Source organism: Hemiscyllium ocellatum, chromosome 30 (assembly GCF_020745735.1).
Source record: "Hemiscyllium ocellatum isolate sHemOce1 chromosome 30, sHemOce1.pat.X.cur, whole genome shotgun sequence".
Lineage (NCBI taxonomy): Eukaryota > Metazoa > Chordata > Chondrichthyes > Orectolobiformes > Hemiscylliidae > Hemiscyllium > Hemiscyllium ocellatum.
This window is the reverse complement of record NC_083430.1, coordinates 20180446-20207599: the sequence shown is the minus strand read 5'-3', so window position 1 is coordinate 20207599 and position 27154 is coordinate 20180446. Positions and strand designations below refer to the sequence as shown.

The 27154-nt window shown below is 43.5% G+C and overlaps 1 protein-coding gene across 1 annotated transcript in view; it reads right to left on the bottom strand.

Moving 5' to 3' along the window:
- csmd2 (CUB and Sushi multiple domains 2) overlaps positions 1-27154 on the bottom strand; it is a 605906-nt gene that overhangs the window by 278037 nt on the left and 300715 nt on the right. Inside the window, exon 22 of the mRNA XM_060847269.1 lies at positions 26822-27013. Within this exon, the coding sequence (XP_060703252.1) occupies positions 26822-27013 (192 nt within the window). The remainder of the gene's footprint in view (positions 1-26821; positions 27014-27154) is intronic.

Genomic DNA, 27154 nt, shown 5'->3' with positions numbered 1-27154 from the left:
TCTATTATTTTCTTGGATTTCTTTCCCAGTTACTAATGACGATCCAGAAAGACTATCACACTATTGGTAAACATTCTACAGTTAGCATGCCAGGAATTAACAGGTCTATACAATAATATTTTCGGTACAGTTCTGCCATCACACTAAAATGTTAACATCACCATTGCCCATCTGTTGCTTGTGTATCTATTTTATCTGAAGTCTCCTTTCAAGATTAGAAACCCAGGATAAAATATCAGTCATCACAAAAATAGAGAGATCTATGGGCCTTTCTGCTGCCTTTAGATTTTATCATTTGTGTGCTTTTGTCAATAATGTTCCAAACAGAAATATGGCTCGGACAAAATGTGTCAAATTTGTTTCAGAAACTCTTGTAAAGCTGTGATTGAGGAAACTTCTTGATGAAAGTGATCTCTCTATTTCATTTCTCTTTGAAATATTTTTAAGACGTCTGTCATTAAAACTGTCAATATTAAGCAAGGGAAAGACAAGAGGTATTAAAATTTGTGTACATCTATGTGTGTGTGTGTGCGTGTAATTGTGTGCATATGTACGACAGCAGTGCACATTTACTCGTTGGAACTCGAAAGAATGAGTGGGCTTCTTAAGTGAACATCAAAGATTCTGAGGGGAACACTGAAATAAAGCAAAGAACTGAAGATGCCGAAAATCTAAGAACAAAAACAGAAATTGATGGAAAAACTCTGTAGATAAAAACAAGGACTGCAGATGCTGGAAAACAGATTCTAGATTAGATTGGTGCTGGAAAAGCACAGCAGTTCAGGCAGCATCCGAGGAGCAGGAAAATCGACATTTTGGGCAAAAACCCTTGATCAGGAATACAGGCACAGTGCCTGCACGGTGGAGAGATAAATGAGAGGAGGGTGGGGGTGGGGAGAAAGTAGCACAGATTACAATAGGTGAATGGAGGTGATAGGTCAGGGAGGAGGGTGGGGGAAGGTAGCAAAGAGTACAATGGGTGAATGGGGATGGGGATGAAGTGATTAGATTAGATTACTTACAGTGTGGAAACAGGCCCTTTGGCCCAACAAGTCCACACCAACCCGCCGAAGAGCAGCCCACCCATACCCCTAGATTTACCACTGACCTAACACTACGAGCAATTTAGCATGGCCAACTCACCTGACCCGCACATCTTTGGACTGTGGGAGGAAACCGGAGCACCCGGAGGAAATCCACGCAAACTCCACACAGTCAGTCGCCCGAGGTGGGAATTTAACCCAGGTCTCTGGCGCTGTGAGGCAGCAGTGCTAACCAATAGGTCAGAAAGGAGGGTGGAGTGGATAGGTGGGAAGGAAGGTAAGTAGTAGGAGGACAAGTCATGGGGACAGTACTGAGCTCGAAGTCTGAAACTAGGGTGAGGTGGGGGAAGGGGAAATGAGGAAACTGGTGAAGTCCACATTGATGCCCTGGGGTTGAAGTGTTCTGATGCGGAAGATGAGGCGTTCTTCCTCCATGGTCTGGTGGTGAGGGAGCAGCTGTGAAGGAGGCCCAGGACCTCCATGTCCTCGGCTGAGTGGAAGGGGGAGTTGAAATGTTGGGCCACGGGGGGGTGTGGTTGATTGGTGCGGATGTCCCAGAGATTTTACCTAAAGCGCTCTGCTAGGAGGCGTCCAGTCTCCCCAGTGTAGAGGAGACCGCATCGGGAGCAAAAGATACAATAAATGATATTGGTGGATGTGCAGGTAAAACATTGATGGATGTGGAAGGCTCATTTGCAGCTTTGGTTGGAGGTGAGGGAGGTGGCGTGGGCAATTCCTGTGGTGGCAGGGGAAGGTGCCAGGACAGGAGGGTGGGTTGTTGGGGGCATGGACCTGGCCAGGTCGTCACGGAGGGAATGGTCTTTGCGGAAAGCAAATAGGGGCAGGGTGGGAAATATATCCCTGGTGGTGGGGTCCGTTTGGAGGTGGCAGAAATGTCGTTGGATGATGTGGTTTATGTGAAAGTTGGTAGGGTGGAAGGTGAGTACCAGGGGGGTTCTGTCCTTGTTACGGTTGGAGGGGTGGGGTCTGAGGGCGGAGGTGTGGGGTGTGGACAAGATGTGTTGGAGGGCATGTTTAACCACGTGGGAAGGGAGATTGCGGTCTCTAAAGAAGGAGGCCATCTGGTGTGTTCTTTGGTGGAACTGGTCCTCCTGGGAATAGATACGGTGGAGGTGGAGGAATTGGGAATATGGGATGGCATTTTTGCAGGAGGTAAGGTTGGAAGAGGTGTAATCCAGGTAGCTGTGGGAGTCGGTGAGTTTGTAAAAAATGTCGGTGTCAAGTCAGTTGTCATTAATGGAGATGGAGTGGTCCAGGAAGGGGAAGGAGGTATCAGAGATGGTCCAGGTAAATTTAAGGTCAGGGTGGAATGTGTTGATGAAGTTGCTGAATTACTTAACCTCCTTGCGGGAGAAAACTCTGTAGGTTTGCCAGTCTCTGTCAAGAGAAATTAAACTTAGCGTTTCAAGTCCAGTCTCCCTTTTCTGGATTTTGAAGGCACTTTACAGGATAGAAACTGAGAAGATATTTTGTTATTTTGGGGAATTTAGAAAGGAGGAGTGTTCAACTGACTAAAATGTATATGTTGAATTAGGCGGGAAAAGATTTTGAGATTTACAAGGGTTTTAACATAATTCTTCAACTTAATACAAACACTTTTTCCTGCCCAAAAGTCACCAAGCACCAGACAAGATCCCTCTTTATTTTCATTTTTGAAAACCCAACAATTTTATCAGATCATCCAATTATGAAATTTTCAAACAACAATCCCTGCCTACTAACAACAGAAGAATTTTTCTTTTGAATTTGAAACACCTGCCACCAATATATCTCATCACCCAATAAACCAAATTTCAATGAACAAACACTCGCCACCTTCTAATGAGTAGAAAAAAAATATATTTATTCTCCCGCACCCTGAAATCATGCAATGCTTCACTGACTTATTCATTCACCTCGCATACACACAATTACACTTTCTTAAAAGCTTAGACACAGCTGAGGATACTGTACTGTTACACCTTATAACTCAATCTCTTTCATAGCAGTTTCTTAGATGAAATGCATATCTTACAGTTGAAGTGAGACTTTTTTGAACAAAGAATTCTCAGCAGGCTTAAACTTCTTATTGTTGAATTCTAGGAGGTTGATTCTCAGGTGAACTTGAAGTAGAAACTGGTTGGGAAAATCCTTTAATCTATTGCAACCTTTAAATTTCAAGCTATGCTGTGAATTATCTTGTTTACTTGATGGCTTGACACTAATTCAACAACTTTTTGTTCACCTTCAAGCTATACTTGCTCTTGATTTGAAATTATATCACTATTCCTTCAATGTCGCTGGGCAAAATTCCTGAAATTGAGATACAGACAGACGTTTCTGTGCCCAGCAGCAAAAAATCAGAATGGTGTGTTGCTTCTCTGGTGCCAGGATCAAAGATGTCTGAGAGAGAGTGCAGAATGTTTTCAAGGGGGAGAGGGGCCAGCAAGAGGTCATTGACCACATTGGAACCAACGACATAGGGAGGGAAAAGGTTGAGATTCTGAAGGGAGATTACAGAGAGTTAGGCAGGAATTTAAAAAGGACGTCCGCGAGAGTAGTAATAACTGGATTACTCCTGGTGCTACGAGCTAGTGAGAGTAAGAATAGGAGGATAGAGCATATGAATGTATGGCTGAGGAGCTGGTGTAAGGGCGAAGGATTCACATTTTTGGATCTTTGGAATCTCTTTGGGGGTAGAAGTGGATTCCACCTAAATTAGAAGGGGACTAATATACTGGCAGGGAGATTTGCTAGAGCTGCTCAGAAAGAATTAAACTAGTAAGGTTGGGTGGTGGGATCTCGGGAGATAGCGAGGAAAGAGATCAATCTGAGACTGGTACAGTTGAGAACAGAAGCAAGTCAAACAGTCAGAGCAGGCAGGGACAAAGCAGAGAACAAGGTAGGACTGATAAATTAATCTGCATTTATTTCAATGCAAGAGGCCCAGCAAGGAAGGCAGATGAACTCAGGGCATGGTTAGGAACATGGGACTGGGATATCATAACAATTACAGAAACGTAGCTCAGGGATGGGCAGGACTGGCAGCTTAATGTTCCAGGATACAAATGCTACAGGAAGGACAGAAAGGGACGTAAGAGAGAAGGGGGAGTAATGTTTTTGATAAGAGATAGCATTACTGCTGTACTGAGGGAGGATATTCCTGGAAATACATCCAGGGAAGTTATTTTGGTGGAACTGAGAAATAAGAAAGAGATGATCAGATTACTGGGATTGTATTATAGACCCCCTAATAGTAGTCAGAGGGAAATTGAGAAACAAATTTGTAAGGAGATCTCAGCGATCTGTAAGAATGATTGTTATGGAAGGGGATTTTAACTTTCCAAACATAGACTTGGACTGCCATAGTGTTAAGGGTTTAGATGGAGAAGAATTTGTTCAGTGTGTACAAGAAAATTATCTGATTCACTGTGTGGATGTACCAACTAGAGAAGGTTCAAAACATTACCTACTCTTGGGAAATAAGGCAGGGCAGGTGACTGAGGTGTCAGTGGGGGTGCACTTTGGGGCCAGCGACCATAATTCTATTAGTTTTAAAATAGTGATGGAAAAGGATAGACCAGATCTAAAAGTTGAACTTCTAAACTGGAGAAAGGCCAATTTTGATGGGATTCGGCTAAAGCTTTCAAAAACTGACTGGGGGCAGATGTTCACAGGTAAAGGGACGACTGGAAAATGGGAAGCCTTCAGAAATGAGATAACGAGAGTCCAGAGAAAGTATATTCCTGTTAGTGTGAAAGGAAAGGCTGGTAGGTGTAGGGAATGCTGGATGACTAAAGGAATTGAGGGTTTGATTAAGAAAAAGATGGATGCATAATGTCAGGTACAGACAGGATAGATCGGGCGAATCCTTAAAAGAGTATAAAGGCAGCAGGAGTATACTTAAGAGAGAAATCAGAAGGGCAAAAAGAGGACATGAGATAGCTTGGGCAAAGAGAGTTAAGATAATCCAAAGCGTTTTTTTTTTCAAATATATTAAGGACAAAAGAGTAACTGGGGAGAGAACAGGGCTTCTTAAAGATCAGCAAGGCTGCGTTTGTGTGGAGCTGCAGTAAGTGGGGGAGATACTAAACGAGTATTTTGCATCAATGTCAACTGTGGAAAAGGACATGGAAGGTATAGATAGTGACATCTTGAAAAATGTCCATATTACACAGGAGGAAGTGCTGAATGTCTTGAAACTTATAAAAGTGGATAAATCCACAGGACCAAAGCAGGTGTACCCTAGAATTCTGTTGGAAGCTAGGGAAGTGATTGCTGGGCCGCTTACTGAGATATTTGTATCATCGATAGTCACAGGTGAGGTACTGGAAGACTGGAAGTTGGCCAACGTGGTGCCACTGTTTAAGAAAGTTGGTAAGGACAAGCCAGGGAACTATAGACCACTGAGCTTGACATCGGTGGTGGGCAAGTTGTTGGAGGGAATCCTGAGCGACAGGATGTACATGTATTTGGAAAGGCAAGGACTGATTAGGGATAGTCAACATGGTTTTGTGTGTGGGAAATCATGTCCCACAAACTAGATTGAGTTTTTTGAAGAAGTAACAAAGAGGATTGATGAGGGCAGAGTGGTAGATGTGATCTATATGGACTTCAGTAAGACATTCGACAAGGTTCCCCACGGGAGACTGGTTAGCAAGGTTAGATCTCATGGAATACAGGGAGAACTAGCCATTTGGATACAGAACTGGCTCAAAGGTAAAAGACAGAGGTTGGTGGTGGAGGGTTGTTTTTCAGACTGGAGGCCTGTGACCAGTGGAGTGCCACAAGGATTGGTGCTGGGTCCATTATCTTTCATCATTTATAGAAATGTTTTGAATGTGAGCATAAGAGGTATTGTTGGTAAATTTGCAGATGACACCAAAATTGGAGGTGTAGTGAACAGCAAAGAAGTTTACCTCAGATTACAAAGGATCTTGACTAGATGGGTCAATGGGCTGAGAAGTGGCAGATGGAGTTTAATTCAGATAAATGCGAGGTGCTGCACTTTGGGAAAGCAAATCTTAGCAGGACTTATACACTTAATGGTAAGGTCATAGGGAGTGATGCTGAACAAAAAGACCTTGGAGTGCAGGTTCATAGCTCCTTGAACGTGGAGTCGCAGGTAGATAGAGTAGTGAAGAAAGCATTTGGAATGCTTTCCTTTATTGGTCAGAGTATTGAGTACAGGAGTTGGGAGGTCAAGTTGCAGCTGTGCAGGACATTGATTAGGCTACTTGTTGGAATATTGCATGCAATTCTGATCTCCTTCCTGTCAGAAAGATGTTGTGAAACTTGAAAGGGCTCGGAAAAGATTTACAAGGATGTTGCCAGGGTTGGAGGATCTGAGCTACAGGGAGCAGCTGAACAGGCTGGGGCTGTTTTCCCTGGAGTGTCGGAGGCTGAGGGGTGACCTTATAGAGGTTTACAAAATTATGAGGGGTATGGGTAGGGTAAATAGACAAAGTCTTTTCCCTGAGGTGGGGGAGTCCAAAACTAGAGGGCACAGCTTTAGGGAGGGAGGGGAAAGATATAAAAGGGACTTAAGGGGCAACTTTTTCACGCAAAGGGTGGTGTGTCAATGGAATGAGCTGCCAGAATAAGTGGTGGAGGCTAGCACAATTGCAACATTTAAGAGACATCTGGATAGTTAGATGAATAGAAATGGTTTGGAGGGATTTGGGCCAGGTGCGGGCAGGTGGGTTGGGATATCTGGCCGGCATGGACAAGTTGGACCGAAGGGTCTGTTCAGTGCTGTATATCTGTATGACTCTATGACTCTATAACACCCTTTCAAACAGCCTTGTGAGTATCCCTAGATCCCAAGAAGTACACTGGCTCAAGAAGGCAGCTTCCATAACCTATAGTATATATTCATTCATGGTGTTGGGGATAATCTGCTATCGGGGTACCTACATTGGGGCTAGGGAGGGGAGCACCATTATTAAAGCAGACACTGTCAGGTACCAGCTAAAACACAGTCATGTAAAGTAAACCCAGCCACTGCAGGACTGACTGCCTGAGGCCACATTCCTTGGGGATTAGAACATGTCCGTCAGTTTCAGATCATCCTGTTACAATCTCATTGTTAATAAAGGAAACCGGTAACTATCGGATAGTGTAAATCGCACCGATACTATACTTGATTGATAAAGTACTTGCTAATGCCTCCGCTGACGTCAAACTCATTCGGGTCCTGTGTTAAATGATAATACCTGTATATTCAACTATGGAGAACTATTGTGAACGCCCAGACAGCCAGACGCATGGCAATGAGGAAACCCTTCCAAACAATAAACTTTTAAATTACAAGATCGGAAACTGCTGAACCCAGGATGTCTACCCATTGTTCAGCACAGCAGGAGCTGGACAGGTATCTCGGGGCAGCCAATAGAGACACTAATCCCTTCACAGACAGGTGAACCGACCAATGAGAGAGCCGAACGAGGGGAACTTGACCGGGAACTCGAGGAAGCGCGAAGTATAACTGCTCCAGGTCCGAAGAGGAAGACAGAACGCCTTCTCCAACGAATTGCATGCTTTTGAATTCGTTGTATAGTTTGCCAGTCTTGATTCTGTAATAAACGGTGTTCTTGCTCCAAACTCTAGCCGGTGAGATCTCTCCTTCCAAAGAACACGTGGAGACGAGGCCCTATGGGTCCGTCCCAACAATGGGTTGTGGGAAACACTGGCCTGGCCAGCATTTATTCCTCATCCCTAATTGCCCATGGGGCAGTTAAGAGTCAACCACATTGCTTTCGCTCTGGAGTCACATGTAGACCAGACCAGGTAAGGATTGCAGTTTCCTTCCAAAAAGGTTATTAGTGATCCAGTTGTGCTTTTTTTTCCTTACAACGGATTCATGGTCATCATTAGTCTCTTAATCCTAAATTTCTTTTTCTATTGATTTCAAATTCCATTATCTGCTATGGCAGGATTCAAACCAAGGCCCCCAGGACATTACCAGGGTCTCTGGATTAACAGTCCAGCGATAATACCACTATGTCATCGCACCGCCCCCCCCCCACCCCCCCCAACCCGCTTCACCTAGGCAATTAAAAGTGGACAATAAATGCTGACCTAGACAATGATACCTACACAACACAAACAAATAAAACAAATCTCTTTTCTGGCAGCAGGTGACAAACTGGTTCCCCCACCATATCATTTTCAAACTTCAATATCCTTTTTCCCAAGGAGTGGTCAGTCAGTTTTGGTTCCATTGATTAAGAGTCAACGGACTCAAAACATTAACTGTGCTTTCTTCCCACAGATGTATCCAGACCTGAGTTTTGCCAGTTGGGTCTATTTACAACCATCTTTTACCCACTGAGTTTTAATGTTTGTTTTTTCCCAGGGTGATAGAAAGAGAGATATGCCAGCTGGAAATGATATAGTCTTTCCTGTTTTAACCCATCCTCAAGCAAAGGAATGCCTTAATTTGCCAGATGATTGTGAATGCCCATTTGTAATTGAGCATTTCCTTGATACTTAGGACCGACTAAAGCTCAAATATCAGAGATCACATGATATGAAGTGGCTATTTTAATAGTCTGACCTCCCAATTTTTAAAAATTAATTGTCTGAAAGTTCAAAATATACTAGAGCATGATGATACACATTTGGATTGATAAATAGTCATTCGATAGTATAGAACTTGGGTTTGCTGATAAAAGACACATTATGTCAATGCTTTTCATGTTGTATTCATCAAAACATTTAACAAAAACACCAATATTGAGCAATATCAACAGTCAGACCATAGGAGAGGACAGTGCTGATTGGCTGGTAAGTAGGCTCATTGGTAAAGATGTTGTCATGTAGAATGCTTAAGTTAATGACAATTGACAGTTAATAACTAAACTTTCTTTAAGTTGTTTAAGGCAGTTTGACTCTGATTAGTCAAAGTATTGGAAATATAAACGAGCAAATGGCTGTCACCTACTTTGTAGAGTATGCATATTTATTTCTTATTGCCACTATTCGTACCTTCTTGCTTCCTGGTGTTAATTTACAATCAGACCTGGTGGTGCCCTGAATTACTGTCTGAGTGCCAGAAAACTAAGGTATGGTAAATTCACTGTGGTATCATGAGTCTTTTGAGACCAATGCAAGGATTGTTCTCAGGCTTCTAGAGGGCAGACATAATCCTTCTCTCCTGACAGCAAAACTCTACTTGTCTGGACAATTCTAGCAAAAACTTTGTTAATAATTATCTGAGAACACATAGTTTAGTCCCTTTTTGTATAGAAAGAAGGAACTTACTTATATATAGCTCCTTCCAGACTTTGTCATGATTCCAACATAGTTCAAAGCTGAAGAATTGCTTTTTAAGTGGATTCAGTCGTAGGGGTCAGTTCTGGACAGCTGGTTTGCAATTTATAGTAATTCCAACAGTGTGGGGTCAATTTCTGCATCAGCGGAGGTTATCATGAAGGACTGTCCTGCTCAACTTCTCCCCTGACCTTATGCGTGGTGACCTTCAGGTTAAACCACCACCAATTGCCTCAGAGAAAACAGCCCTATGGTCTTGTAGCCTGGGGGAAACATAATTTGAAGTGAAGGGCACTCCAACCAGGAATTTTCAACATACACTTTTCTTCCATGTCACCAGTTATCTCCCCACCTGTCCTGTGCTGAAGTCACGAGTTCTTTACCATACAATTATCCTGCCAATGACTGGCACTTCCTTTGCTTCAGTAGTATTCTTATCAGGACTGTTTGCTTGTGTGGATAGGGGAGTCACGGGTGGTGGGGTTAGTCACTGAGACTGACCGGAACATTTGTTCTGCTGTCATTCCTACAATCAGATAATTCAGCACAGGCTGGGAATCAATACAGACACCTCTGTGACTTATTTCTTCAATATGTTGAGCCACGAAGAAACACTGGGTCTGGTTAATTTTTATTCCAATCTATATATTTAATTACCATCAGTGGTTGGGATTTGCATGATCTGATCAATCCCAAAGCCAAATTCTATTAAAACATTAATTTAAAAAAGGATACATTCTCATTTCTGAACATTTTACATTTTGTTTACCCCAGGCCAGGAGTAGTAGGCTAAATGTGAGTATAAAGTCCTTTGACTACTCTTTACAGCTTCTTTACTGCAGTATTTGATATATATATCCTTTTGACACATCAGACACATTTGCTTCCTCAGTGCCTGCCTCCGTAATCAACTCATCCCACACGGACTTCGGACCACCTTTAAACCAGCAGAGTTCGGACCCGAACAGGACAAACAGTACAGACTACAGATTCAAAACCACCAGCAACGGTTCTCCTTCAAGATCCTCCACTCCACGCTTGCAGCAATGCACCGGCACCTAACCACTCTACAGTCAGCCCTGCCTCAGCTGAGGGCCACACTCTCTCAGGATTGCAAAGGACCCACTCTGTACTACATCCTCAGGAGAATTCATACTCTCAACAAACAGTATTTCAATTCCATCTCAAACATCAAAAACTGTAAGTACAGCAAACTTTTATCTATCCACCTCCATAACCAGAGCTACTCAAACATTCCAGAAGATTCCCCGGCCTTGGAAATGACTCAGACGCCATTAGCCATGTGGCTGATGCAGCTACCACCCCCACGCTGATTGATGATGTCACTTCCTCCCTCATCATGGCCACTCCCACAACCACTTCCGCCCCTCACAATTCCTCATGCATCACATGTGACATCACATCCGCACGTCACATCATCGCTGATGCCACACGCTCAGTGACTTCCGCCACCCCTACTGCCATGGTCACCACCACTTCCGCCCCCCACCAGCGCCACTCACCTGCATTCTGCTGACACACCCCCCACAGACCCCACTGTTACAATCCCCACCCCCCAGAACCCCGAGGGGAACACTACCCCTGCTCATGACTCCACCCCCATTCCCACCACCATCACACTCACTCCAGTTACAGGTTCCGCCTCCACTCCCTGCTCCACACCCACACCAGATCCCACCTCCCAGCCCTGCCAAGTTTTCACCATCCCTCCAGACATCCCCCTCACTGAGGACGAACAATCAGTCCTCAGCAGAGGACTCACCTTCATCCCCCTCCGTCCACGTATTAATGAATTTAATACACGCTGTGACGTTGAACAATTCTTCCGTTGCCTCCGCCTCCGAGCTTGCTTTCACAATCTGGATTCCCGCCCACCTTGCAAGGACCCCTTCACCCACCTCCAACACACTGAATCCACCTGGACACCCTGCGCTGGCCTATTACCTGCCCTTGACCTCTTCATTTCCGACTGCCGCCGGGACATTAACTGCCTCAATCTGTACATCCCACTCCCCACTCCAACCTCTCACCCTCACAACGCGCAGCCCTCCAATCCCTCTGCTCCAATCCCAACCTCACCATCAAGCCAGCGGATAAAGGGGGCACAGTGGTAGTCTGGCGCACTGACCTCTACAGTGCTAAAGCCAAACGCCAACTCGAGGACATCTCTTCCTACTGCCCCCTTGACCATGACCCCACTCCCCATCACCAAACCATCATCTCCCTGACCATACAGAACCTCATTACCTCAGGAGATCTCCCACCCACAGCTCCCAACCTCATAGTCCGGCAACCCCGCATTGCCTGGTTCTACCTCCTTCCCAAGATCTACAAGCCTGACCACCCTGGCCGACCCATTGTCTCAGCATGCTCCTGCCCCACTGAACTCATCTCTACCTACCTCGACACTGTCCTATCCCCCCAGTCCAGGAACTCCCCACATACGTTCGAGACACCACCCATGCCCTCCACCTCCTCCAAGACTTCCGTTTCCCCGGCCCCCAACGCCTCATCTTCACCATGGATATCCAATTCCTCTACACCTCCATCCGCCATGACCAGGGCTTCCAAGCCTTCTGTTTTTTCCTCTCTAGACGTCCCCAACAGTACCCTTCCACCGATACTCTCATTCGTTTGGCTGAACTGGTCCTCACTCTTAACAATTTGTCCTTCAAATCCTCCCACTTCCTCCAGACCAAAGGGGTAGCCATGGGCACACGTATGGGCCCCAGCTACGCCTGACTCTTTGTTGGCTACGTAGAACAGTTGATCTTCCGTAATTACACCAGCAACACTCTCCACCTCTTCCTCCGCTACATTGATAACTGCATTGGCGCCACCTCGTGCTCCCGCGAGGACGTTGAGCAATTCATCAACTTCACCAACACATTCCACCCTGACCTTAAATTTACCTGGACCATCTCTGACACCTCCCTCCCCTTCCTGGACCTCTCCATCGCCATTAATGACGATTGACTTGACACTGACATGTTTTACAAACCCACTGACTCACACAGCTACCTGGATTACATCTCTTCCCACCCTACCTCTTGCAAAAATGCCATCCCATATTCCCAATTCCTCCGCCTCCGCCGTATCTGCTCCCAGGAGGACCAGTTCCACCATAGAAGATACCAGATGGCCTCCTTCTTTAGAGACCACAATTTCCCTTCCCACGTGGTTAAAGATGCCCTCCAATGCATCTCGTCCACGTCCCGCACCTCCGCCCTCAGACCCCACCCCTTCAACCGTAACAAGGACAGAACGCCCCTGGTGCTCACCTTCCATCCTATTAACCTTCGCATAAACCAAATCATCCGCCAACATTTCCGCCAAATCCAAAAAGACCCCACCACCAGGGATATATTTCCCTCCCCGCCTTCTGCAAAGACCGTTCCCTCCGGGACTACCTGGTCAGGTCCACACCCCCCTACAATCCATCCTCCCATCCTGGAACTTTCTCCTGACACTGCAGGAACTGTAAAACCTATGCCCACACCTCCTCCCTCACCTCTATCCAAGGCCCTAAAGGAACCTTCCACATCCATCAAAGTTTTACCTGCACATCCACCAATATCATTTATTGTATCCGTTGTTCCCGATGCAGTTTCCTCTACATTGGGGAGACTGGGCGCCTCCTAGCAGAGCGCTTTAGGGATCATCTCCGGGACACCCGAACCAATCAACCACACTGCCCCGTAGCCCAACATTTTAACTCCCCCTCCCACTCTGCCGAGGACATGGAGGTCCTGGGCCTCCTTCACAGCTGCTCCCTCACCACCAGACCCTGGAGGAAGAACGCCTCATCTTCTGCCTCGGAACACTTCAACCCCAGGGCATCAATGTGGACTTCACCAGTTTCCTCATTTCCCTTTCCCCCACCTCATCCTAGTTCCAAACTTCCAGCTCAGCACTGTCCCCATGACTTGTCTGGACTTGTCCTACCTGCCTGTCTCCTTTTCCACCCATCCACTCCACCCTCTCCTCCCTGACCTATCACCTTCATCCCCTCCCCCACTCACCCATTGTACTCTATGCTACTTTCTCCCCACCCCCACCCTCCTCTAGCTTATCTCTCCACGCTTCAGGCTCACTGCCTTTATTCCTGATGAAGGGCTTTTGCCCGAAACGTCGATTTTGCTGCACTTTGGATGCTGCCTGAACTGCTGTGCTCTTCCAGCACCACTAATCCAGAATCTGGTTTCCAGCATCTGCAGTCATTGTTTTTACACCATCATGAAGTCTCAGATTGAGGCATCCAATTTTGTGTCAAATTATGGTTATATTATATATTGTTAATTCAGTAAAGTCAACGAGTTGAATTTGATCAATGATCCAGATAGTTAGTGGACAAGAAACATAATTCTATCAATTTGGCTGAAAATAAGTGAACAAAAATAGCACCTTGCCACTTCGTAAAGGGTGTTTACATTTATAGAATAATGATGCAGTGACAAGATATATTAATTTCGATAGATTGAGACACATTTGAGTGACAGTTGAGTGAGGCAAGGGGTAAGTCATTTTGGAATGAAAACAAAACATACTTCTGAAAAAAAATTAAATTGTCTCAAATTCTGGCAAAGATATCAAAATCAATTTGAGATTATCTGAGTCCATTTCGGATATGCCATTCTTCTGTTCACATGGAGGGAGCAGGAATCCATTCAATCATGTTCTCAATTGCTTATCTTGAAATCATTTCAATGATATCCTTAAATTGCATTCATTGGAATATGTAAAGGAATCTATAAAACATTTTCCCATTCCTCAAAATAACATATCTCCCAATGATAATTTTACTTGCCAAAAAAACTCAGCTAGCTCATTTCTTACATATGAGGTAAGCAATCATTATTCAAATTCAATCAACATGAGCAAATTAATGACATTCAACAATTTAATCTGACACATCCATGCAAGCAAGTTGACAAGCAATTCCCATTTCCTAACGATTGCAGATTCAAACAGACAGTTAGAGACACTGTCTGCTTGCCTCCGATCGTTGACTTCATTCTCACCCAAGGGTTATTGGATGAAAAGCTTGGACGGCTACAGATGTTAACTAAAATGAACCTAAGCAATCCCAATCCATTTCCTTTGTGCCCCACGGCATAAATCCACTCTCACTTTTGCATTAAGTGCTACTAAATTGTCAGTCTCACTCACAAGACTGGGAGGGATGAGAAAATGTTGCACTGGTGCAGTCATGGCACTTTTCATGTTCAGGTCAATACAGCCTGCTGTGGGCGTCAGTCAATAAAGTATTATAAGTGACCAAATCTGAAATATTCCTGACTGACCTATGCCTGACTATTGGTGCAATTAGATAAATTGCTGCATGAAAACAGCTGAAAGCCAATTTACATATTGACTCTTGGAATGGTGCCATAGAGTATATAGGCTAAATGTCGTCATAACTGCACGCAGCAGTAACACTGAGCAGTGTCTGAAACAGCCAATTATCTGAAAGTAGTCTTGTTCTTAGGCACAGAATCAACCCTCCCCTTGGCGATATAAATAAAGGTGCTGCAGCACATTGGATAAAGGAGTAAACAAACAAAACTGCAGGTCACAGGGACTGAGCTGAACTAAAGATAACAAATTACTTTGAAGCTGACAACTGTGACTGATGGTGCTTCTGCTGAAAGCACTGAAACATGCCAAGTTTTTTTTTAACTATTAAATATCACAGATGTTCAGGTGGAGTAAAAAATACATTTTATGATCAACATAATAGCAAATACTTATCAATCCACCCTACGATGCAGTCCTAAGCAAAAGAGATTCAAGATTTGCAAGCAATTAATATCATAAATATTAATATTAGAATTTTACAACTATTAATCAACGTTAAAAATGATTAGAGATTTACATAAAATGTGCAAAATGACAAGGATCAGAATTTAGTTTTATTCTGTATTGCACTGAACACAGTTACCCCTATTATCATCTTTAAATTTTCCTATCATGGAGACAGGAAATTAAGAACAAAAGTATACCATTCAGCCCATCAGTCTGTTCCACAAGTAAACTTGGTCACTCTCATTTGTTTGGCAAATATACTGAACCAGCATTAATCTCTCCCTTGAAGTCTCACAGGACAAAAATAAAACTATCAAATTCAATCTTCCAAATTTCAGCTTATTTCACACTTTTTTGTTTTTGTTTTTATTTAGTTTGCCATTCTTTCACAGTTACTGGGTCAAAATGCTGGAACTCCCTTTCTAACAACACTATGGGCATTCCTTGATAATAAGGAAAGCAGGAATTTGACGCGATGACTCACCATCATCTCTTCAAGAGCAATTAAAGCGAAGACAGTGCATGCATTTGATAAACTTAGTAAAAGAGCAAAATTGTTTTTGTATGTAATCAAGGGCTGTGACAGCAACCGAGCTTTTGAAACTGAAAATGAAAACGAAAAACATTAGCTAACTGCAATCTTAAGAAACTGAACATTTGATGAAACAGGATTATGTAAACTGGTGTGCTTCCAATTAAACCTGTCGGATTATAACCTGGTGTTGATTGATTTTTAACTTTGTACACCCCAGTCCAACACCGGCATCTCCAAATCAGGATTCTGTAGAGGGATGGAATTTTAGCCTGGGCCAGGAGGGTGAAATGGAAGTGGGAATGCAAACAATTTCTTACTAGTAGCCTGAATGCCAATTTCCAAGTTCAATCAAATGCAGGCTTTTTTCCCATAGGATGGATTAGGTGGGAGGACAGTGGGACTACCTGCTGGCAAGTGGTGGCTAACCAATTTGATTACATTAGATTACTTACAGTGTGGAACCAGGCCCTTCGGCACAACAAGTCCACACCGACGCGCACCCACCCAGACCCATTCCCCTACATTTACCCTTGCACCTAACACTATGGGCAACTTTGCATGGCCAATTCACCTAACCTGCACATTTTAAAACTGTGGGAGGAAACCGGAGCACCCAGACGAAACCCACGCAAACACGGGGAGAATATGCAAACTCCATACAGTCATTCGCCTGAGGCAGGAATTGAACCCAGGTCTCTGGCGCTGTGAGACAGCGGTGCTAACCACTGTGTCACTGTGCAGCCTACAGTTACCAAATTAAAAACCTATTGTTGCCTAGTAATGGAATCTGACAGAGGTATTCCAGTCAATCTCTGGGTTCCAGAAGTATCAGGGGTCAGTTTAGATTCCTGGAGGTTGTCTCCCAAGGACAGACCAAGGAAAAGTTCAATGCTCTAAATAGGAATAGATTTCTCTCCTTGCCTGGTTTGAATGCAGCAGGAGACAAAGGTCGCCCCCGCCAAAAGGGAATCCCAGCAGCTGTGATCCAAATGCAAAATCCACTTTGAGTTTAAAGACTGAAGAGGTTGAAGAATCTCCATTTTAAAGCACTCTCTCCGTTATTTAACTGTCATGGCATCCTGCTGCTGATTTCAAGCTGAAAAAATATTGATTATCCCGCCAGCTGTGGGAGCCTGCCTGTTTGCCATCTTTGAATGGACAGCAAGACTGCCTTGTGGCCATTAATTGGCCACTCAGAGGAAATTTTCATTGTATAGCTGTTCCTCACGCAGAGTTCAACTTCTAAAGTCCACTGGAGTCTAATGCTGAGATTCAGAGGCCCTTGAGTACAATTCTGCTCAGATCTTTAATAACTTGAAGCAGAAACTATTCAGCAAAAGAGGGTCAGATTTAGCAGTTACAACAAAGTCCTGAAAAGGTAGAGAGTCTTGCAACTCTCTAAGAAATGCACTCAGATCAGACAAAACTCAAGATATAGTTTATATGCAACCGCAGAGATGTGCCCATCCAAAAGGCAGTGCTACAGAAGAAACCAACAAGTCTGCTTAATAAACTACATGCATCTAGAGAATTGTTCTTTTTTCTTTACTCTATGCCTCTCTACTAGCTTCACGTCAAGAAGCTCAACCACTTTCAGTTGATCCACCTTCAGAAACTCAGATGGCAGGGCTGAATATTAGGCATGGAGGTGTTTAGCTGAGCTGGCCTGCTAAACATCCTCACCACATTGTAACAGTCACAGCTGAGCTGATCTGGTGGCCAGAGAGCCTGACACTCAATCACTAAAGCAAATCCTTAACAGATTAATTGAGTCTGGGTTGCCTTCACATGGTGGTCAAAGGAAGCACTACAAGGATGGCTTCACTTAGGAGTTTGGATACTGCCTTTGACAGGGGGATGTTCACACAGCACAACTGCACTTGCACAATAACATAGAACATTTCCCTCCTTCAAAAGCATATGCATATCTGATGCAGAGATAAAGCACTAGGAAAGGAAATCCTGAATCAACAACTTCTTCAACATTCAGTCATTTGCCAGATCCTGTCTCATTTGCAGAAGGCCCTCTGAATAGAGGGTGATCTATGCAGTCACCTATGTACCCACCAGAACCACAGCATACACCCAGGATGATGAATATGGACACCTTTGGCTTGAGAGACAATGAAGAGTGCGTGTGCCAGTAGCGTTGATCATAATCAGTTTAAAGCACCAGCTACTTTTTTTTTTGCCATCATCTGCCTGTTAATTCAAACATTAATTACAGCAAAAGTTTCAAGGTAGTGACTGAATAGTCATTTTGAGTAGAAACTTTGGGTTTACTGTATTTTACTGAGTGTCAATTTCATTGAGTTTCATGAGAGAGTTTCTCTCTGTCAGGCCTCGTGATACTTTCCACCATATTCTCCAAAACTCACCTCACTAACTATCTACCAGTGATCCTATCACCGGGTGCTAGCACAATTCTATAATCTTGTTGTACCTAGAAAAAACTTGTAACTCATCGGGTATGTAAGAAGAGACTGGCATTCATGCTGACTGTATCATCTTAAAAAGGACAAAGTGCATCTCCTGATACACAACCAGAACTGTCCTGCATGGTTCTTGACTTTTGCCCTGGACATGATAGATAGGAGGAACTTGGCTTCCTACTTTGCAGTAAAAAATGAGGTCTGCAGATGCTGGAGATCACAGCTGCAAATGTGTTGCTGGTCAAAGCACAGCAGGCCAGGCAGCATCTCAGGAATAGAGAATTCGACGTTTCGAGCATAAGCCCTTCATCAGGAAGGCATCTCAGGAATAGAGAATTCGACGTTTCGAGCATAAGCCCTTCCTGATGAAGGGCTTATGCTCGAAACGTCGAATTCTCTATTCCTGAGATGCTGCCTGGCCTGCTGTGCTTTGACCAGCAACACATTTGCAGCTTCCTACTTTGCAGACAGGCACTTGGTGGATGTGCTGGATGGAGTGATACTGAACAGGGACACTCTCTAACCCCAGCGCCCCACACGATCAGACCCTATCAGTCTTTAAAATCTGATTGAAGATTTGTAGCTCGGGTATCCGTTGTTGTGGTTCTGCTCGCCGAGCTGGAAGTTTTTGCTGCAAACGTTTCGTTCCCTATCAGTCTGATTTGTGGATGCCACCCAAGTCAATATGGATTCAGCCATCTGAGGGAATGCTCAGCAGAGAAGGCAGGATAGATGCCACATCCTTCTCCCTGCTACCTTACATACACTTCCCCTCTATTACTGCACCAACCTCTCAATCAAGCTCATGCTCTAGCACTCTCACTATTACGTGTAACATCTTCCCTCATGTGCACTCACCTCCTCCATCTATCCCTGCATGGCTTCTGTATTGCCTATTCCCTCACTTGGGACACCTCATTGACTTTCCCCCAGCAGCATTCACACCAACAGCAGCTTTGTCCCCCTTTCTCCTCCCTCAGTGCTTCCTTTCAGTCCGAGAAAAAAAAACCCACAACAGGGCAGAAAAAAGCCAGTTGCCTGGAGTGCTACCCAATATTCAGTTCCTCACCCCCATGAGAGGAACCTGCTTCGACCATCCTGAGTGGCCAATTGACCAAGTCCACACCTCTGGAGTGATTTTGGAGAGCCTTGACTTAGAGTGCTTAGATCCCCTGACTGAAGGCTATCTCCCTTGACCTGACTGAGGACTAATGACAATCATGGTAAGTCTCCTGCCTCTCACTGTTATGCTAATCAGCAAGTCAAGCCAGATATAGTGTGAGCTAGTGGCTCTGACCGGGAGGCAAAATGACAAGGCATGGATGCTGTGAAAATCTAGTTCGGCTCAGGATGAGGGAGCACTAATAGAGCAAGCAAACAGCCTTTATAAGCAGCCTGGTCCAGAGTGAGAGCTGGGTGCCTGTACCACGTGTCAGCATTTTAATGCTGGTTTCCAAACAGTAGCAGCATCCTGCATGTTTGTAGGTGGGTTGCCATGAGGGTTTTGAGAAGCTGGCATTTTTTTGTGGATAGGTGGATTGAGGATGGCAGTTGCCCTGAGACATTGTTGCCATGTGCCCACTTTTGCAGCCTGGAGAAGCAAGCTGCGAGCTGAATCCCTCTGACACCAATTTCAGAAACTGATGGTGTCGAGGGGATGCTCACAAGCAATAATCCCTATTCGTTCGCCACTCGCTGCTCATGAGCGAGATCCTCGTGAGTTCAATGCCTGTAACTCTGAAAATGTGACAAGTTGCTCTCAACACACTGTGCAGAAAAGCCTCTCCCAACTTCTCATGTTATTATCCTAGATTTCCCACCGTGGCCCATGTAGTTCAGAACCCTTTGAGATTCTGCCCACTGTCTCTGTTTCTTATTTCACAGGATTGACCAGACCTGCTGAGTTTTTCAGCATTTTGTTATTATTGCACAGCTAGTGACGGCTGGGCTCATAAGACTTCATCAAATTAACTTGTGGTCGGCCAGTGACTGTAAATATAGATGATGAGTTGTTCGAAATTATTTGAAGAAGAAAGAAACCATTTCATCACATTCCAAGAAAAGCTAAAAACGAGGTTCACGAGAGTTCAGCTTTCTGCTATTTATCGCCAGGAAAATGGATGCAACTTGCCTCTAACACAAAGAGAATGCATTTGTTTTTTAGCTCGAAGGTCAAGCTGCAGTTAAAAATCAGTGACAGTCAAGATGATCGAAAACCTACCGACTGTCAAACACTGGATGTGGGATATTAAGCCACATAATGCAAGAAATGAAAGGCTTCAAATTCTGAAGACCTTATCTTGAATGATTGACCATCCAGCAAACAGCAGTAGCAAGCTCTGTGATTTCATTCTTCTATTTTATAAATGATCTTAATATCCAGCATGACACCCTGTTTCAGGGAAGATGAGTAGTTACTCTGTATGCAATGAGAATGGACATGATGCAGCAAACCTATTCTTCCCAGCTTGGTTCATTGTGTAAGTCATGCATTTCTCTTTACAACTATGTCTTGTATATAACTTGGATCACATTTCCAATGAAATAAAACCTTGTGTGTGCTCTGGGTGGAACAATAGGACAAGGGATGAGAAATGTCCCTCCAGTTCTTGTATGTGATGCTCTAGTGATCACGAGTTGGCTACCATTTTCTTAGAAGATAGTAAATAGTATACAGTCAAGCCAAAGTGGTTTGATGCATTCTTTTTATTTATTCATTTTGTGGGATGTGGACATCACTGGCTGGGCCAGCATTTATTGCCCATCTCTAGTTGCCCTTCAGAAGGTGGTGGTGGTGAGCTGCTGTGTCGAATTGCTGCAGTCCACCTGCTGTGGGTTGACTCACATTGCCATTCGGGATGGAATTCCAGGATTTTGACCCAGCAACAGTGAAGGAACGGTAATAAATTTCCGAGTCAGGGTGGTGAGTGGCTTGGAGAGAAACTTGAAGAAGGTGGTGTTTCCATGTATTTGCTGCTCTTGTCCTCTGGATAGATGTAGTTGTGGGTTTGGAAGATACTGTCTGAGGATCTTGTACATAGTACACACTGTTGCTACTGAGTGTCGGTGGTGGAAGGAGTGGATACAATGGCAATCAAGTGGGCTGCTTTGTCCTGGACATGCCCATCAAACAACCCCACTGTCCTGCGGCTGACCACTTCAACTTCCTGCTCCCCACCTCCATCAAGGAAACGCAAGTCCTGGGTCTCCTCCACTGCCAAATCAAAGCCACGCGCCAACTGGAGGAAGAATGCCTCATCTTCCACCTTGGGACACGGCATCAATAACGACTTTCCAAACCTTCCCTTCTCTCGCCTCATCACAGATCCAACCCTCCAACTCGGCACTGCCCTCTTGACCAGTCCTACCTGTCCATCTTCCTTCCCACCTATCTGGTCCACTTCCCCCACTGTCCTATCACAATTAACCCCCACCTGCATCCACCTATCACTTTCCCACTTACCTTCAATCCCAGCCCCACCCCACTATTTATCTCTCATTCTCCTTCCCCTCCACATTCCTGACGAAGGGCTTATGCTCAAAACATTGACTCTCTTGCTCCTTAGATGCTGCCTGACCTGCTGTGCTTTTCCAGCCCACCCTTTTCGCCTCGGATTCTCCAGCATCTGTAATCCTCACTTTCTCCACTGGGTCAAATGTCTTGAATGTCATTGGGTCTGCACTCATCCAGACAAGTGGGGAGTATTCCATTACATTCCTGATTTGTGCTTTATAATTGGTGGACAGGCTTTTAGGAGTCGGAGGTGAGTTACCCGCCACTATATTCCAAGCCTCTGACCTGTCCTTGTCGCCACGGTGTATACAAAGGGAACCTCAATTATCCGAAGGATGTGGGCAGGGAGTATTTTGTTTGCTTAAACAAATTTTGGATAATTGAATGCCAGTTAACATAGTTTAGCCGAGCATCAGGACCTTGCAATCTTGTTGGATAATCTGACATTCAGATAATCAAATGCTGGATAATCAAGGTTCCTCTGTATAGTGGGGATTCAGCGACAGTAACACCATTGAATATCAAGGGGTGGTGGTAAGATTATCTTTTGTTGATGAAGCCTGGCATTTGTGTGGCGTGGATGTTACTTGCCACTTGTCAGCCCATGCCTGGATATTGTCCAGATCTTGTTGCATTTAGACACGGACTGCATCAGTGCCTGTGGAGTTTCAAATGGTGCTGAACACTTAGCAATCATCGGGCAAACATCCTCACTTCTGACTTTATGGAAAGGTCATTGATGAAGCAGCTGAAGATGGTTGGGCGTAGGAGACCAAACTGAGGAACTGCTGCAGAGATGTTCTGGAGCTGAGATGACTGACCTCGAACAATCAATTTGCAAGATAATGCATCACATCAGTAAGAAACATTTGACAACTCATTGTGCAACAATGGTATGGGTGATAATATCTTATTTATGGCTTCCATCTGTGCTGTCTTCCTTCTGATAATCCCTATTGTTTGCACAATAATTTGTGAAGCATTTGGACAGGGATATATTGTAAATATGGACTGGATTTTGGAGGAGTAGTAATTTCTTGCAGGTTGCCACTCCAGCCTTTCTTTCTGAAACTGCACTCTCAGAAATGTGGAGCCATTTTCTATTCTGACAGTTCTCACATAGACTGGAAGAGCCAGGTGAACACTGTATTCTGAAATTTAAACGTACCGACAACCACTTTTATCAGTTGCTGTCAAATGACAAGTACGTATGGTAAAAGAGGCTAGGGTGCCAGTGAGGTAGCTTGTTAGATAAGCTGGATAGCTGCGGTGTGCCAGGTTAGTAGGGTGTTGGGTGGGTAGGAGGTAGAGTTCTAGCGTGTAAAACTAGGTAAGTGATGCAGTGATTCCAGGATGGGTGGCAAAGAAAGGGCGGTCTGAAGGAATTTACTTGCAAATCTGTTCCTTTTCACCTTTTTCACATGCTGACTGCATTGAGCATATAATTGCACAGTTTTTGTTCCTTAACTATGTCAAATTGATGTTGTTGTATCAGGTAACGGCAAAAAATGGGTTATTGTTCATTTATAATGACTCCAACCATTGTACTAATGTCATACACAAGCGAAGAGTAGGGTCAAGGCCTTCTACTCTAGCTTTTGAGGGAGCAGATGTCTCTGCACCAGCACCCAAAGATTCTTTGTAGCAAAGTGGGATTAGCACTTGGAATCCCAAACTGATGAGGATTTACACTGGCATGGCTCAGTATGGAAGCAATATGCTGCAGCTGTAGAACTGTTGGGTCTTTAGCTTTGTAGTCTATTGATGTCTTTTTTTCCAACAGAACCACAAGTATAGTTTCAGGTACTATTTACTTTGTTAACTAAGAAATAGAAAATACAAGTAAAAATGTGATAATGAGTATTTTTTTTGTATGATGATTGAAGGATAAAAATTATCCAGGGCATGAGAGATAATTCCTCTGCTCTTCATCAAAACAGTGCCATGGGATCCTTCCTATCTTGCAGGGCGACCATTGTGTGAGGACTTAAAGATTGCACCTCCAACAGTGAAGTCTGCATTGGGTATCAGTCTTGATATTTGTGCTAAGGTTTGGATTGGAATTTCAATCTACCACTATCTATTTAGGAGCTGACAGTGTTATCAACTGAATGACAGCTGACACTGACAGATTAAGGATTTGAACATCAGAGGGAACATTTTCAGTTAGACACTTTGAACAACATTGAAAAACAAAATGAACTAGAAAATAATTTGGGTAAGTAGGAGGGTGTGAGATAGAATAATGAAAGCAGAGCCCTGGCTAAACTGCAATGTTAGTGTGTACAAATGGGAGTACCACCAGGAAAATGTTGCAATATGCAAGTTTGGAGGTCAAAAAGGGGTTGTTGAGAGTTTCATTAGGGGGTCAAGATAATCAAAACATTAGAGATAGAAATAGGCATTCATTATGACATGCGGGAAATAGCTTCTGTGGTTCAGTTCAGGTCCGTGTAGCACACAAGGTTGCAAACACATTGGTTTAGCATGAGACATTTGCTGGAGTAAAGAATGGAAGTCAGTAGTGAAACTATACTCTTTTCAATGGGAGCTGTAGATGAGAGATCCAGTTCTCCCAATCTTTATTTGTAAGAAACTGTAGCTATTACACGATTTGAAATGAGCCAAGTGTGACCATGCAAGAATAGTCAAGAAAGGTGCAGTGGCGTTGAGATGTATGTGGAAATGAATAAAGCTGCCAAAGAACAGCATGTAAATTAGACTTGACCTGGCGATTGAAGAAAAATGATTGGGATACTCCCAGGTTGACAGTGTGGAGTGAAAACAGAAACTACGGGAGATGTTATGCACAAAGGAGTATGCAAGGAATATCAGAATCAAGACGTTTGCATTTTATGATGTCTTGGTGGAGTAGTCTGTTTGCACTGCTTCAAGCAATTTATGCACTTTATGTAGTTGAAAAGAAGGATAATGTGAAATCTATATTTTTTCAACAGTTCTTGTTTTGTTTTGTCAAAAAAATACATTTTTTCTACTCAGTTAAGTAGGCAAAGGCAAATTAATCCTTCTTTGCATTTAAATCATCCTCATTTGTACATGCATTGTTGGTACGATGAGAATTCCCTATCGCTAAGGAACACCATTGTCTTATTTTCAGCTTTCTGATTAATATTTTTCAGATGCAGAACTAGGGTCAGATTCATTCAAGTGGCCAGTCAGCTGTTACCGCTAATGGATGTAAGTTTGCTCGCTGAGCTAGAGGGTTCATTTTCAGATGTTTTGTCACCATACTAGGTAACATTGTCAGTGAGCCTCCGGATGAAGCACTGGTGGCATGGCCTATTTTCTATTTATGTGTTTAAGTTTCCTTAGGTTGGTGACATAATTTCCTGTGGTGATGCCATTTCCAGCTCTTTTTCTCAGGGGTTGGTGAATGTGATCCAAGTCAATGTGTTTGTTGATAGAGTTCTGATTGGAATGCCATTTACCACCTCCTGAGAAAAAGAACCGCAAATGACACCACCATAGGAAATGACATCAGCACAGGAAATGACATCACCAACCCAACAAAACCTAAACACAAAAATTGAAAGTGGGCCATGCCACCAGTGCTTCATCTGGAGGCTCACTGATAATGTTACCTAGCATGGTGATGAAACATCTGAAACCGAACCCTTTCAGCTCAGCGAGCAAACCTACATCCAGAACCTCAACTTGAGCTACAAATCTTCTCAAAACTCATTACCACTAATGTTGGATGTGAATAAAAGGATTCAGCATTCCCAAACTGATTTGGCCTCAGAGTATGACAAGCAAAAGTATCAATACTGGCGATGTATGAGATGGCACCATTAAATAGTATGACTATGTAGTACCAAAATCAATTGGGACAGACAATCATAATTCAACTAATGAGATATATGTCTTAGAATTGAGATCTTCAAATATTTTCAAATGAACACGTCTTGTGCTCCTGCTGCATTGCTCCGTTTTAGTTGTGGTATTACGATGAATTTGGGAAGCATTCCCATCCACATTTAAGACTGGTAGAAAACAATTCATTCCTAGATGGAAGCAAACCAATATCATTCATGATACAGTAAAATGCAGTCAATAAGAGGGGAATAAAAAGCTTCAATGGAAGAACAACTTGTTGAACTGAAAGGTCTGTCTTTGCGAATGTTGAAGTTTCTTAACTTCCTAATTTTACAACTAAGTATGCAAGCTAATGAATAAATCAACCATGCTAACAAGATCAAAGCTAATCCAATCTTTAAAGTGAAGCAAATGAAGATTGGCAAATCACTCCCTGGGGTGAAGAAACTATTGACTCCTCGCTGACAGGCAAACAGCAAGGTACGAATTCCCATTAGCAGTTTCAATATTAACATGGAGGTTGGTGAGAAGTATAATCCACAACAGTGGGAGGACTGGACAGATGACAGGCAGCAATTAGAGAAAGAGAAGGATAGGTTACTTCCTAAATCAATTGCAATTTGATAACTGAAATTTAACAAGGATGTTATTAACAAGAAAACTCACTAAAAGAGATCATACGATTTGATCATTACCATTGAACACAGTTTGCTTGATAAGAACAATCAGTTAATAGATGCAGCTTCCTTAGCAGAATAACATTTGTGTTGATTTTTCCAAGATTATTTCAAGTTATTGGCTTTATTATTAAATAAGTTTCTTCAAACAAGAAACAGCTTGATGAAATACAGTCATGATTTGGAAATACCGGTGTTGGACTGGGGTGGACAAAGTTAAAAATCACACAACACCAGGTTATAGTCCAACAGGTTTAATTGGAAACACACTAGCTTTCGGAGCGACGCTCCTACACATGAAAGAAGTGAAACTATCACTGTATTCTAACAGATGAAAGGCTTAACAGACAATCAATTTTTCAATGTATAATTTCAATTACATCACACTGCAAATTTTTGCTATAAATTCTGTGTTACGATCGAGCCCTCCACAATCACCTGATGAAGGAGCGTCGCTCCAAAAGCTAGTGTGCTTCCAATTAAACTTGTTGGACTATAGTGTTGTGTGATTTTTAACGATGAAATACAGAGTTGCTTTAAAAATAGAACCGCTGTTTAGTTACCTTATGGAGCCTTTTCAGTAATCAATTTCAAGTACTGTGTTAAAAATAGTCTTTAAAAAATGCTCCAAACAGTCTGAAAAGCACAGCGTCTACTTAGCTAAGAGACAGGAAAATCAATACCTATGCATGTGGGCGGATCAGGCTGCCAGAAGAATCTATTGTCAATCTGGACACACGTGATGGTAGCTGTTCCTTGTAGGGCATATCCAGGGTCACATTGAAACACAATTGAATCTTGTGGCTCTCTGCTGTCTCCACTTCGAGTGCCATTCTGAGGAACCCCAGGGTCATTGCACGAAGTAGCTCTGGAAACTGTAACGGTATACTATAGTTAAAAATCATAGTCAAGTAAATTGCGGATCCTCTTTAACACACACTACTGCAAGTTCCAAGAAGCATGCTTACCATACATGTATGTCCTCATATTTCAACTATTGAGTTTGATAACTGCTT